This window comes from Musca vetustissima, unplaced genomic scaffold (genome assembly GCF_032173495.1).
Source record: "Musca vetustissima isolate MV318-11 ecotype Yass unplaced genomic scaffold, APGP_CSIRO_Mvet_v1 utg46653, whole genome shotgun sequence".
NCBI lineage: Eukaryota > Metazoa > Arthropoda > Insecta > Diptera > Muscidae > Musca > Musca vetustissima.
In genome coordinates this window covers 60,017-73,530 of record NW_026874128.1, presented here as the reverse complement: position 1 = coordinate 73,530, position 13,514 = coordinate 60,017, and the positions used below count along the sequence as shown (strand labels likewise).

General features: G+C 32.8%; 2 protein-coding genes across 2 annotated transcripts; one reads left to right on the top strand and one right to left on the bottom strand.

The window, feature by feature from the left end:
• Window positions 1-774: 774 nt before the first annotated feature.
• LOC133331032 (26S proteasome non-ATPase regulatory subunit 4) lies at window positions 775-2,554 on the bottom strand. Its single transcript, XM_061539438.1, has 6 exons — window positions 2,512-2,554; window positions 2,144-2,284; window positions 1,969-2,083; window positions 1,321-1,902; window positions 1,090-1,174; window positions 775-1,016 (listed from the first exon to the last, which is right to left on the bottom strand). The coding sequence occupies exons 1-6, from the start codon at window positions 2,535-2,537 to the stop codon at window positions 775-777; spliced, it is 1,191 nt and encodes a 396-aa protein (XP_061395422.1). The 5' UTR covers window positions 2,538-2,554.
• Window positions 2,555-4,649: 2,095 nt separating this feature from the next.
• Window positions 4,650-13,134, top strand: LOC133331023 (probable E3 ubiquitin-protein ligase makorin-1). Its single transcript, XM_061539426.1, has 4 exons — window positions 4,650-5,551; window positions 5,944-6,082; window positions 6,163-6,300; window positions 13,009-13,134. The coding sequence occupies exons 1-4, from the start codon at window positions 4,650-4,652 to the stop codon at window positions 13,108-13,110; spliced, it is 1,281 nt and encodes a 426-aa protein (XP_061395410.1). The 3' UTR covers window positions 13,111-13,134.
• The last annotated feature ends 380 nt before the right edge of the window (window positions 13,135-13,514 follow it).

Here is a 13,514-nt window from a genome sequence, read left to right as displayed (position 1 = left end):
TGGGCGGCTAGGTCAAGAATATTTTCTGAGTGACCATTATCCACCATTTAAGGGACCTTAGATTTATAAGAGTGGATTTTTTTAAAGAATATCTTCTAAGGGTCCTCCAGACCAAAAGGCGTGGATTTTTAATAAATATTTCCAAGAGTCCTCAAGACTAAAAGTAGTGGATTTTTAAAGAATGTTTTCTAAGTGTCTTCCAGACCAAAAGGCGTTCATTTTTTAAAGAATATTTTCTAAGAGTCCTGAAGACCAAAAGGCGAGGATTTTTTAAGAAAACTTTGTAAGGGTCCTCCAGAACAAAAAGCGTGGATTTTTTAAAGAAAAATGTCTAAGGGTCCTCAAGACCAAAAGGCGTGGATTTAAAAAAAAAATCTAAGGGTCTTCAAGACCAAAAGGCGTGGATTTAAAAAAAAATCTAAGGGTCCTCAAGACCAAAAGGCGTGGATTTAAAAAAAATTCTAAGGGTCATCAAGTCTAAAAGAGAGATTTTTTTAAGAATCAAAAACCTCAAAATACTTCACTTTTTATTTAAAGCATAATTTTTTATTATTTAGTATTCAGTGGCAATTTGTTTTGGGTTTGCAAATAATAATTCTCATCAAATGCAATGGGCCACAATAAATTGATTTTCGGTTTTTTTCGACAATTGAGAATTACGTATAAAATATTAAATAAATGACATTTCAATTGATTAATAATATAGTAATAAATGATTCATTAATATATATGCAAAGGGTGTGTATGTGTTTTCCCTTGGCATTACACTTAATTTTACTGCTTGTCTGAGGAATTGTTGCCGCCATCGTTTTTCTTGTCCTTATCTTTATCCTTGCTCAATGAGCCCACAGCATCACGTACAGCTTCCGATTGTGGATCTACACCGGGTAGATTTTCTAAAACACTTTGTAGAAATGCTGGATCACCAATAACTTCCGAATAGTCTTCATCAACTTCCATGGGGGCGTTTTCTTCGGTTTTGGGACGTTTGGCCTGTTGGGTAACGGTGTCATCAGCTGAAAAAGAAATGGGGGTATTATTAATTTGTTTGGAAAACAATTCCATTACAAATATTTTGTATGTATTCACCTGCATCCTGCATAGACATTTGCATGGCAAAAGCAATCTGTTCCTCTTCGGTCATATTGGCAAAATCTGGTAAATTATCATCACTCTATAAAGAGGAATAATTAATTTCAAATTATTTTCATTAAAAAATTAAATTCATTGAAGCCCAATTAACCATATTTTAACTGTTATTGGTCCTAAGGGTTTGCCAAATAGTTGAAATACAAATTTATTTCGGTTTTCCAAACCTACCTGTTCAGTAGACATAGCCAAGGCCCGCTGCAACATTGCCTCCTCCGAATTTGGTTCATCAACGGCCGCTGTACTGGCAGCCGTGGTGGCTGTACCACCTGAACTGGTTTTTTCACCACCAGCTGTCTCTTCGGTACTGGCTCCAGCAGCACGTCTTTGTTCCTCCTCTTGACGTTGTCTTTGTTCCTCCATAGAGACACGTAAAGCCAATGCCAATTCCGGATCTTCATTGGGATCGACACCAAATTCAAATCCGGCTCCACCCAAACCAGCACCACCCATACCATCTTCTCCCTGGATAATTGGTGAAGACAACAAGGCATCCGATAAACCTGAACCACGAGGAACACATACCAAATGGGAACTGGTGCCATCTTTGCCATTCAAGGTATTAATGAAGGCTTGTAAAATTTCATTATTACTCTCATGATCACCAAAACTGACAATATCAACATTGACTTTTTCCTTTTTCAAACGTTTGGCCAATTTTACCAAATCGGCTTCTTCACTTTTAATGGGGGAGCCAACAAAAACAACAATACGCATTTTATGATTTTTGCCCTGACGATGTTTCAAAACCAACTGGAAGAAAATAAAAAAAAATTGCAAATCACCCTCTTCTTAGGAATATTTTTTGAATATACTTACATGAGCAATACGTATGCCGGTCAACAGATTGATTTCACCCTTTGGTTGTACCAAATGCATTTTTGAGAAAATACGACCCACATCACTGGTCAAGGTGGCCAAGACTTCCACGGTGCTGTGTAGAAATAAAATATTAATTAATTACTTGTCTAAAAAAAGAATCGAATTCACTTACTTGGAAATTGTCATAAGACCAACATTGTTTTCGGGATTGGAACGTACTTTGGTGAGACAGACAAGATTGATGCCATCTTTTTGAACATTTAGCCGAGTTGGAAAGTAATCACCATTACGCTGGTAATCACTGTTATCAAAACTGTAAATAAATACATTTAAAAGAATTAATAAAATTTAAAATTGCATTTTTTGTTGTATTTGCAAGCGACAATGGTCATGCAAAATCAAGCAGACGGACAATTTGGACTACTTCAAAGTCATGGCAATTAAATTGAGACAAATACGCTATTCCCTTAGGGTTTTTAGCTTATTTCACTCCCTATCCCTTTATCCACCTATTTATTGTAAATTTTATTTAATATTTACCATATCATAGTACTTTCCAAAACCATTTTTACGGTTTTTTGAAGATTTTATTTTTGTTAAATATTTTTGCTTGTCACTTCCCACTGAATAGTAATTATTTGCATTATCACTTTGAAATGACAGCTGACAGCTTTAATCGTAAACAAAGTACTTAGGATTTCATAGTCATTAGCTTTTGCATGCAACGAAATGGGGGATACTTGTGTGTTGGCGTACAGTGAGTGTCAAAATACTAGGAAATACAAAAGGGGCTCGATTTTTGCAGAGAAAACAGAATGTAAAGGCTAGATGAATATAGAAAAGAGTGAAAATTTACATATTTCCTTCCATTGTGAGGGTAATTTTCAAATTTCAGCTTCCAATTTTATGCGTTTTTTTATCTTTCAAAATTTTTCAGATGAATTTCAAATATATTAATTTTTTAGGTATTTAATAAAAATTTCTTTTATAACGTAATTTTTGCAAACACATGTTAAGTTAAAAGTCGACTTATAAATTCCTTCCTTTTTCTTTCAAATTCCATGGTTGAATTCCTAACTGAAGCCGATTCACCATACAATACAAAATTAAATTCATTCATTATCTCGAATTGTTCGATATCCTATGCTAAATCGAGATAATTTGAAACGTAACTCTGTTTTTGCACCAAAAAATAATGGCTTCTCTTTAAAGTATGCTATAAAATATGTTACAATTCAAAAAGAAAAAATATGACAGCTGTTGAAACCAAAGAAATGTGTTTGTATACGTAAACAAATAACAGCTGATAAAATAAAAACTTTATATAAACTTGATTAACTAAACGAGTCGATTTAAAAAGCCCAGTCTAAATGCGCTTCAATAAAATGTTTAGTTCTTGCTTTCCATTTGTCCTGACCCTTTCTAATTGTACCATGAAATTTATTTTAATTATTTGTTTATGTATTTTTTATTTGTCACAATTTATTATATACTTATGGCTGTATTTATAATTTTAAATGATTTAATTAAAATTTCCTTTATTTATTACGTCATTCATTTAAACCTGGCCTTCAAACATCAAGTCAAAGTCGATTTAGAAAACCCTACCTTTTTCCTCCTAATTCCATCACACACATCAAGGGTAATCATTTCACAGTGAATTGTTTTTTGTTTGATTCATTCCCTATTGCACGACATTCTTTATTGTGTCGTCGCGAATTTACAATAACTTTTTCATTCGTCCAATCCAGTAGTCAGTCAAGAACGCAATAGATTCTTCAGACTGCCTACAAACAGACACACAGACAGACATTGGAAGGAAACATTTCACAAGGAATATAAAAAAGAAGGTGAGGAGAGCAAATTATTTAATTATTCCAGTCCAGTGAGAGTAAATTTACCGTAATTAAAAACAAAATTAATCATGAAAAAGGCCAATGCAAATTTGCTTGTTTGTTGTTTTTGGAAGAAGCAATGAAAAAAAGAAAAAATGACGAAATGCTGAATAAAATGTAAAGCAAAATGCAAAGCACAAACGACAATTGAGCCTTCAGCCAAGTGTGTTTGTTGTTGTTTGTTGCTTGAAAATAATAAACACATCAAGTAAATTTGTAATTAATCAAAAATTTCATTACTTTTTTTCGATTTTTTGTAGAGAATCATATATATTTTTGGCATTTGAATTTATTGCAACAAGAATTTCAAAATTTTGTGTATTTATTTCAATTTTTTATTTTTACTTTTTTCAATTCATACACACAGTAACAGCTAGCAAACAGTGCAGCCAGCAGCAGCAGACGCTTCAAAAAACCAGTAAGTCGTAAGGACGAAAGGAGTTTGTTGCTCTGTGTCGTTGTCCCTGAAGACGAAGAAGACAACAACAGTCATATCCGTTTCCTTTGTGTGTGTGTGTTGTTTGTTGTTTTTGGGTACGATTGCGAAGTGAAGTGAAGAAAAAAGAAAAGGTGAGCAAGCAAAGGCAGGCGCTGTGCTTTTTTAAGCCTGCTGCAGCAACAACAGTTAAATACAAATTACAACAACAACAATTGTTTTGTGTCGTAAACAAAGAAACCCAAAGGATAGCAGCAGCAGAACCTTTGTTTCTTGAAATCAGTTGTTGAACTGTTGAAAAACTACCACCACCACCAAGAACACAGTTTTTAGCTTCAATCGCCATCATGAGTACGGCCACTTTAAATGTTGCAACTTCAACAAATCTACTGCAACAACAACAGCCTTCAACATCCACAGAAGATGAAGCTTCATCGTCATCATCTGCAGCAGTGACAGCCGGGAAATCGCGTGGTCCTGAATTTGGTGATGATGTTGCCTCAACGTCCACCTCACATTTACTGCCCACATCTCCCGCCATTTGTCGTTACTTCCAAAAGGGAATTTGCCGTTTTGGGTCGGTTTGTCGATTTTCACATGACGTTCCAGTTGGTGGTGAGGTAATCAGTCAATCAAATGGCACAAATAATTCCTTCACCTCAACCACGACCACCACCCCGTTCAACAGTGAACGTCCCAGTACCAGCCGTCGTAACTGGGCAAATGCCCCAGCCTTTATACCGGCAGCAGATCAGGCAGGTGGTGAAGTTTTATCCGACTCCAATGTTGTTGATCCCAATCACTCTTGGGCCGATGTGGTCTTTGGACCCACAGTCCATGCCCGCACCCGTCTGCCACCCCATATGGCAAGTGGTGGTTTTCATGAAATTGCCAGCATTGATGAAGAGTGTCCCTATGAAAGTCCTTGTCCGTATGGTATGTTTTGTATGTATGCCATACACATGGAGCTGTGTGAAATGTGCGACCAATTTTGCCTCCATCCAAGCGATGAAGATCAGCGAAAGAAACATAAAAAGGAGTGTTTGCAACAACATGAACAGGCAATGGAGCTTTCGTTTGCCATAGCTCGATCCAAAGATAAGACATGTGGTATATGTTTCGATACAATTATGGAAAAGGCTGGAAGGGAGAAACGTTTCGGTATCCTACCCAATTGTAATCATATCTTTTGCCTAGAATGTATACGTAAATGGCGTCAGGCCAAACAATTTGAACATAAAATAACCAGGTGAGTTATCGATTTACATTTTTTTATCAACAATAGGCTAAGTAAGTAAGATCTTGATTATAATGATATAATTGTTTTCTTGGGGAAGTCTGATCAAAGAACAAGGCCTTAAATCCAGGTTCATATCTCTGGATCAACAAGAAAGAAAGTATACCATTGGGGTCTTTATTATCATATATATAGCTTTTAAGGGCTTGTCGCGGATCGTAGAAATAGAGACCCTGATTACAATGATATATTTTTTTTCTTACGGTAGTCTTTCCGCAAAAGAAAGCCTTTAATCCATGCCCAAAGACAGTAAGACAATTTTTGATAAACTTTTCAATCCGATCTGCAACCGGTCCTTAAACAAGTAGTGATCTTAATAATTAAATATTTGATATATGTTCCAGATCCTGCCCCGAATGTCGTGTATCCTCAGATTTTGTTTGTCCCAGTGCCTTTTGGGTTGAGACCAAAGAGGAAAAAGATAAACTCTTGGGAGATTATCGAAAAGCTCTTGGTATCAAAGACTGCAAGTACTTTAAAAAGGTGAGTTTTCTTTTTTAAATATTTAATTATTTCATTCCCATCATTTAATTCCATCCCAATTTTCTTTTTGATTATTACAGGGTGATGGCAAATGTCCATTTGGCAATAAATGCTTTTACAAACATGCCTTGCCCAATGGTGAATTGGTCGATGTTGGCTGTCCCAAAAAAGCTCGTAAAATTCATCGCAGTAATAATGAAATTATAAATTTACTTGATGTAAGTATTATGACGAATCTCTAATATGTATTTATTTTACGCTCTCACACACACACATTTATATATTTATGCACACACACACAATTTCTTTGTGTGTTCAACAAACAAGCAAACAAAAAAAGCAAAAAAGGTCAATGATATCTGAAAACAGCTAAACAATAACATAAGGAATATAAAGGACTATTGTTTGTTGTTGTTGCAAGGATGAAAAGTTGTTGCGTGTGCGCTGAAAAGTGGTGGAATTTTGTGATTAAAACCAGATCAGGAGATTTTCAAACTAGTTACTTGTTGTATATTTTATTTAAAGGCATTTGTAGGGAAACATTTGAAATTATTTTTATAGACTTACAGATCACTTGTGTTCAATGTAGACTTTCGGTGAACCAAGAAAGTATAGAATTTGGTAATCAGTGTTAAATATTTATGTCAATTTGACCATTGTCCGTTTATTGGAGATTTCCCTCACAAAATGGGGAACAAAACCTTTTTAAGGATCTTTGCTGCTGTTCTTTACGATTCTCTTTTGAATTTCTTCCCCCTTGTGACTTTTCATACCTCTCTCTCTCCAAAGAACTTGGTAGAGTTGCTTACAAAAGTTGCATGGCAATGTCAGCCTTGATGGCCAATATAGAGGAGGATTTGTTTCAATAGTGTCCATTTTTTTTTTTATCAAAAATGAGAACTTACAGAATACCCCTCCTTTTTAATATTGGCATACAGGGGGCTCCCCATTTTAGGGTTTTCAAAGGACTCCGACTCATTTTCTAACCTAGAAAACATCCTGGAAGAGAATCATTTTAGGAATATTGAAGGTCTTTGTCTCATTTTACATTTGTGGTGGTTTTGAAATTTAATCTATCGTTTTTGCAAAGAATAGAAGACCACCTGTATGAAATTGTGCTCTACAGTTTCATATTTTTGTGACATATTCCCCCCTGTTTATAGCCACCGCACAATGAAATAAAATCATTGGCCTCTTTTGGTTATTGTTTTTATATACATATACAAATGCATAATTTTTTGACACATTCGGAATGGCTAAAATGGTTGGTCGTTTTGGAGTGAAATGGGAAAATGTTTCGGTTGATTTATTTATGTTTGGAAATTAAAGTTTTTTCATCCTCAAATAAATTAAAAAAAAAACGAAAATTCGTAAAATAATAATTAAAAAAAGTTTAAAATATATATTTGGAGTTAATAAATACAATTTTAACTACCTCAAATTTTCCACTATTATTGAAAAGGACTCGAGTAGTACCAATTCCTAAATCTGCTATAGTCCGTGGTCCTGAGGATTTACAACCAATCTCAATCTCAACTCCCGGCATTGTTGAAAATTTGTGAACATATATTAAAAGACCAAATTTTATCGCACACAGCATGCATTTCGACGTGGTCAGAGCTCAACTTCTCGGTTGTTACACCTAACAGAATCTATCAGGAGTGACTTAATAATAAGAAAATGTGCTCACTTATTTCATTGGATATATCCAAGGCTTTTAATTCGATTTCTTATAAATAACTTAAAAATAAATGCATTTTTTCCTTTTCAGCCTGCAAAATGTCGTATGTTAGCGTTAGATCACAATATGTTGAGATGGGGTATGTTACATCTAGGTGTGCTTCTTTTTCTTCAGGGGTACCTATAGGACTATATATCTAAATCTGAACCGATTTTCACACGTCATTATAGACTTAATTCAGTACGCTATAACAAATTTCGTGCAAATCGAAAGATATATAGGAACTTTGGTATACAATTTACCTTAAATCGGACGAAGATATATATGGGAGCTGCATCTAAATCTGAACCGATTTTCACGAAACTTAACTCACATCATTCTAGACCTTATTCATTATTACGCTCTGCCAAATTTTGTGCAAATCGAAAGATATATAGGGACTTTAGTGGGCTATTTACCTAAAATCGGGCGAAACTATATATGGGAGCTATATCTAAATCTGAACCGATTTTCACGAAACTTTGCACACATCATTCTAGACGTTATTCATTACGCTCTGGGCTATTTACCTAAAATCGGTAAATTTTTCCCAATTTCAATAGGGTTCGTCCTTGGGCCAAATAAGTGACCTATGCCAAATTTCATCCAATTCGGATCATAACTGTGAATGTATTTTTTTACAATTTAACGTGGGCAGGCGGACAGACGGCCGGACATGCATAAATCGACTCAGAAAGTGATTCTATGCATATTCTCAAAAGGAACCACATTGGTCTATCTCGTTTCCTTCTGCATGTTTCAAACATATGCACAAAGACATAATATCCTGTACCACAGAGTGGTGAAGGGTATAAAAAATGCAAAAAATATTAATTAAAAGTATTGAATAAAAAGCTAAGATCGATTGATTAACACATAAGGTTAGGGTTAAGTTTGGGGATGTGCAGTCACTTATGTGGCTGCAGCACTCTTAGACCGGTTAGGTCCGTTGTGATGATCCACGAGAAGAGAAGAGTTAAGGACAGATCTGTAGGGGAGAGAAGATTGGGGAAATAAAGAGAGATGAGAAGCTTACAGAAATATTTAAAAAAAGGTAAAATTGGAATTATAGGAATCAGATGGAAGATGTGTTACGTGTCAAGGTTGTACGTTCCTAACCACTTTAGGTTTCTAATTATGCTGTAGATTAGAGCAGGTTCGGTTGTTGAGAAGAAGCTGATACTGGTAGAAAATGAGCACCCACTAGTCTGTGCCGCCTGTAAGCCAGGACTGGGCAGTGACACAGGAGATGCTCAATTGCCTCCGTCTCCTCCTCGTCAACGCAGAGTCTACAGTAATCAATTGCATTAACACATAAAGGGGCTTCTATTTAAATCATTAATTTAATATTACAAAACAAAAAATTAAAAAAAATGTTAAAAATTACTAATTAAAGTATTAAATAGAAAAGCTAAAAATCAATTGCTTAACATCAATTTTTTAATTATTTCAAAAAATTGCAAAACGACCACTATTTAGCCAACCGAAAACAATTGTCAAAATAATTATATGTATACTTAAATATTTTATTATATATCTATTCAATTATTCTTATTTAATTTTTTGGCAAGTTTTATTTTCCTTTTTTTAACATTTTTAAACAATTTTGTTGTTATATATGTTTTAATTATTACTTTTATAAACAAATTAAAAATTTTTTTTTTTTTTTTTTAATTATTCACATTTTTTGATGTGTTCTCTCTCTTTAAAAAAAATTATCGTCGTCACACACATAAGTGTTTGTTGTGTAATAACTGTAGATAAATAAATGCCTTTTTTTAAATTGAAAATCAAATCGAATTAATAAAAAAATATTTTTTGTTTTTTTCTTCGTTTTTCCCTTATGCTGTTTTTCTGCTCTTTCTCTACGAAAAAAAATACCAAATAATTTATAAAAAATTCATAAAATTTAAACAGGTGTGATATCCTAAAGCATTAGCTACAAAACCAACCGTCTACACAAATTTCTCCCACTCTCTTCTCTCAAGAAACACAAAACAAAAATTAAAGGTTTTCAAACGAAACAAACAAACCAAAAAAACAAAATAAAGTACCATTGCTTTTATTCGCAAATCGTCATTGCCATCATTCAAAAAAAAATTTAAAAAAAAATGAAACAAACAAAACCAACAACCACCACCTCAAAATACCACACACACAAACAAACATTCAATACAAATTAAAAAAATAATTAACTGATGTGTGAATAAAATGTAGACATTTAAGCGTTTTTAAATGTGGTTTATTTCGTTTAAATATTATATATACATAACTATATATACAACAAACATACAAACAAACAATTATGATGATAGTATTTTTAAGCTGTGAAACAAAACAAAAAAATTAACTAAGAAACGAACAAGAAAATACAAATTATCAACAACAATAATTAAGTCATATGAAAAATTATTTTAATTTTTATTTATATCTACAAGAAAAATAGAATAATTGCCTAAAAATCAATCCTCCCAACTATTTATTCCAAATTAACATTGTATTATTATGTAGATGTAGGTCACAAATGATTATTAATTTTAATAAAAAAAATACATTAAATTAAGGCTTTAAAAGCAAAACGTAACAATTAAACAAACATTCAACTAACAAAACAATTTCCAAAATCACAACAAATTTCAAATGTGTTCTATTTGAGGAGAAGATAAAGAAAATAATTAATAACTAAAAAACCAAAAGCTTTAAAAACAAACATAGAAATTAATATTGTAGTTTTTAATTTGTGTTAATCATCTTCAATATATATTTGTGTATAATTTATTAAAATTGATATGTTTTTTTTAAATTAATTTTTAGTTAAATTTATTTTTATTATGTTAATTTTTTTAATGCCAATTGATTGAATTCAAAATTCCATGCTTTTGGAAGATCTCCTCTTTAATTTCCTAATTTCTAACGTCCTATCAAAACTACCGTCTGCAAGATACAAAAATAAGGAAATGAAGAACTAAATTTCATATTCTACTTTAGAATATAATAAATATTTAATTTTTATATCCTTCACCAAACTGTGGTACAGGGTATTATGTGCATATGTTTGTAACAGGCATATAGCAACTGATCTAGCAACTGATGACTCAACCAAACCACCCATATGTCATTTTTACCGAAAGAGCCTACGAACTTTGGCACAACGAACCTAGGTGCAACGTGTCAAGATCCATTTGGCCGACTCTGTATACCAAAAGAATGCACTCACTGTTGAACCTGAGCAAAGCTGAAATTAGAGTGATGACAGGAATCATTACTGGTCACTGCAATATCAGGGATTTTACTAGTAAATGGGATCTTGATGCAATTGATTACTGTAGAGTCTGCGTTGACGAAGAGGAGACGGAGACAATTGAGCATCTCCTGTGTCACTGCCCAGCCCTGGCTTACAGACGGCACAGACTAGTGGGTGCTAATTTTCTACCGTGCTTTTTCTCAACAACCGAACCTGCTCTAATCTGCAGCATAATTAGAAACCTAAAGTGGTTAGGAACGTACAACCTTGACAAGTAACACATCTTCTGTCTGATTTCCATAGCCATCGACCTTTAGTTCAATCTTACCTTTTTTATATATTTCTGTATGCTGCATATCCCCAAACCTAACCTAACCTGTAACAGGCAAAAGGAATCGTGATAGACCCATGGTTCCTTTTGAGAATATGCATACAATCACTTTCTATGTCGATTTATGCATGTCCATCCGTCCGTCCGTCTGTCTGTCCATGTATTTTTGTTACCAAAGTACAGGTCGCATTTATGATCCGAATTGGATGAAATTTGGCATAGATCACTTATTTGGCCCAAGGATGAACCCTATTGAAATTGGAGAAAATCGGTTCAGATTTAGATATAGCTCCATATGTAGTTTCGTCCGATTTTTTGTAAATGATGCACCAAACTCCCAATATTTGTCCGATTGGGACAAAATTTTGCACAGAGTACTGTTTTAGGTCCAGACTGATGTCTGCGAAGTTTTGTTAAAATCGGTTCAGATTTAGATATAGCTCCCATATATATTTTCGTCCGATATTAGGTAAATAGTGCACCAACGCCCCTATATATCCTTCGATTTGCACGAAATTTTGCGTGGGATACTGAATTTTGTTAAAATCGGTTCAGATTTAGATATAGCTCCCATATATATTTTCGTCCGATATTAGATAAATAGTGCACCAAAGGCCCTATATATCCTTCGATTTGCACGAAATTTTGCGTGGGATACTGAATTAAGTCTAGAATAATGTGTGCTAAGTTTCGAGAAAATCGGTTCAGATCTAGATATAGCTCCCATATATATTTTCGTCCGATTTAAGGTAAATTGTGCACCAAAGTACCTACATATGTTTCGATTTGTACGAAATTTGGCACAGAGTACTGAATTGAGTCTATAACGATGTGTGCTAAGTTTCCTGAAAATCGGTTCAGATTTAGATATAACTCCCATATATATTTTCGTCCGATTTAAGGTAAATGGTACACCAAAGTCCCTATATATCTTTCGATATGCACGAAATTTGGTACAGCTTAATCATTTAGGTCTAGAATGATGTGTGTTAAATTTCGTGAAAATCGGTTCAGATTTAGATATAGCTCCCATATATATTTTCGTCCGATTTATTGTAAATGGTGCATCAATGTCCCTATAATTGTATAAGATTTAAAAATGTCGAACAAATTATTATGTGTTTTTTGTTGACATAAATATTTTTTCAATTTTGTTTTAAAATTAATTTTTTTAATAATTTTTGTATCCAAAAAAATTTTAACAAACTGAAAAAAAAAACTATTTTCCTCTATTTTAAAAGATAATGTTTTTTGCTCTGAGCAGTTTCAAATTTGAAAACAAATATTTATTGAGGATCTATTTTGTTTAAATATAAAATTGTTTAATGGCAAAAAAAAAAATGATAATTAAAAAATGTGGTGGTTTGATACGATCTCTCATTATAAATATTCTATTCTAGGGATTATTTATTTATTGCTATATTTTTTGGCATATTATTATTTTTCAATATTTTATTTTTTAATTATGTATTTGGCTTAATTTTTTGGCATATATTATATTATTATTTTTTGTTATTTATATTTTTAATCACAATTTTTCTTTTTTGAAAATTTTATTGAAAAATCACACACACTCTCACATTCTATATTTTTCATCACCTATATTGTTTTTTTCTTTTTTCTCATTATAGATCTATCTGTATGAATTTCTTGAACAGCGTAATTTGAATTTCCTTGATTTTTTTGAAAGTACAGGTGATGAAGGCGAAGATTCATCTGATGATGAGGATTAAAAATACAAAATCTAAAAAAAAAAACACAAAACAAAATAAATTAGAATTAAAAAAATTAAATTTATAAAAAAAGAAGAGAGATAAAAAATTTATGGTTATATTATAAATGTATACAAAGGCAAAAACGAAAGAAACAAAATTCAAAATTGTAAGTGTAAGTGTATAAGTTGGCATAAGTCTCTCTCTTAAACTGTTGCTCTTTCCTCCCCATTTAATATTTCTCAAAAAAAAAAACAAAACAAGAGCTGGTAAAAAATATTATTATAACACCCACAAAAAAACAAAATATCAAAACAATACAAAAACTAAAAAAACTTTCAATAGTTATAAAAAATGTGAAACAAAAACTAAGACCAAAAAAGCGAAAAAAATATCAAAACAAGCAAAATTCAAAAATCCATCAA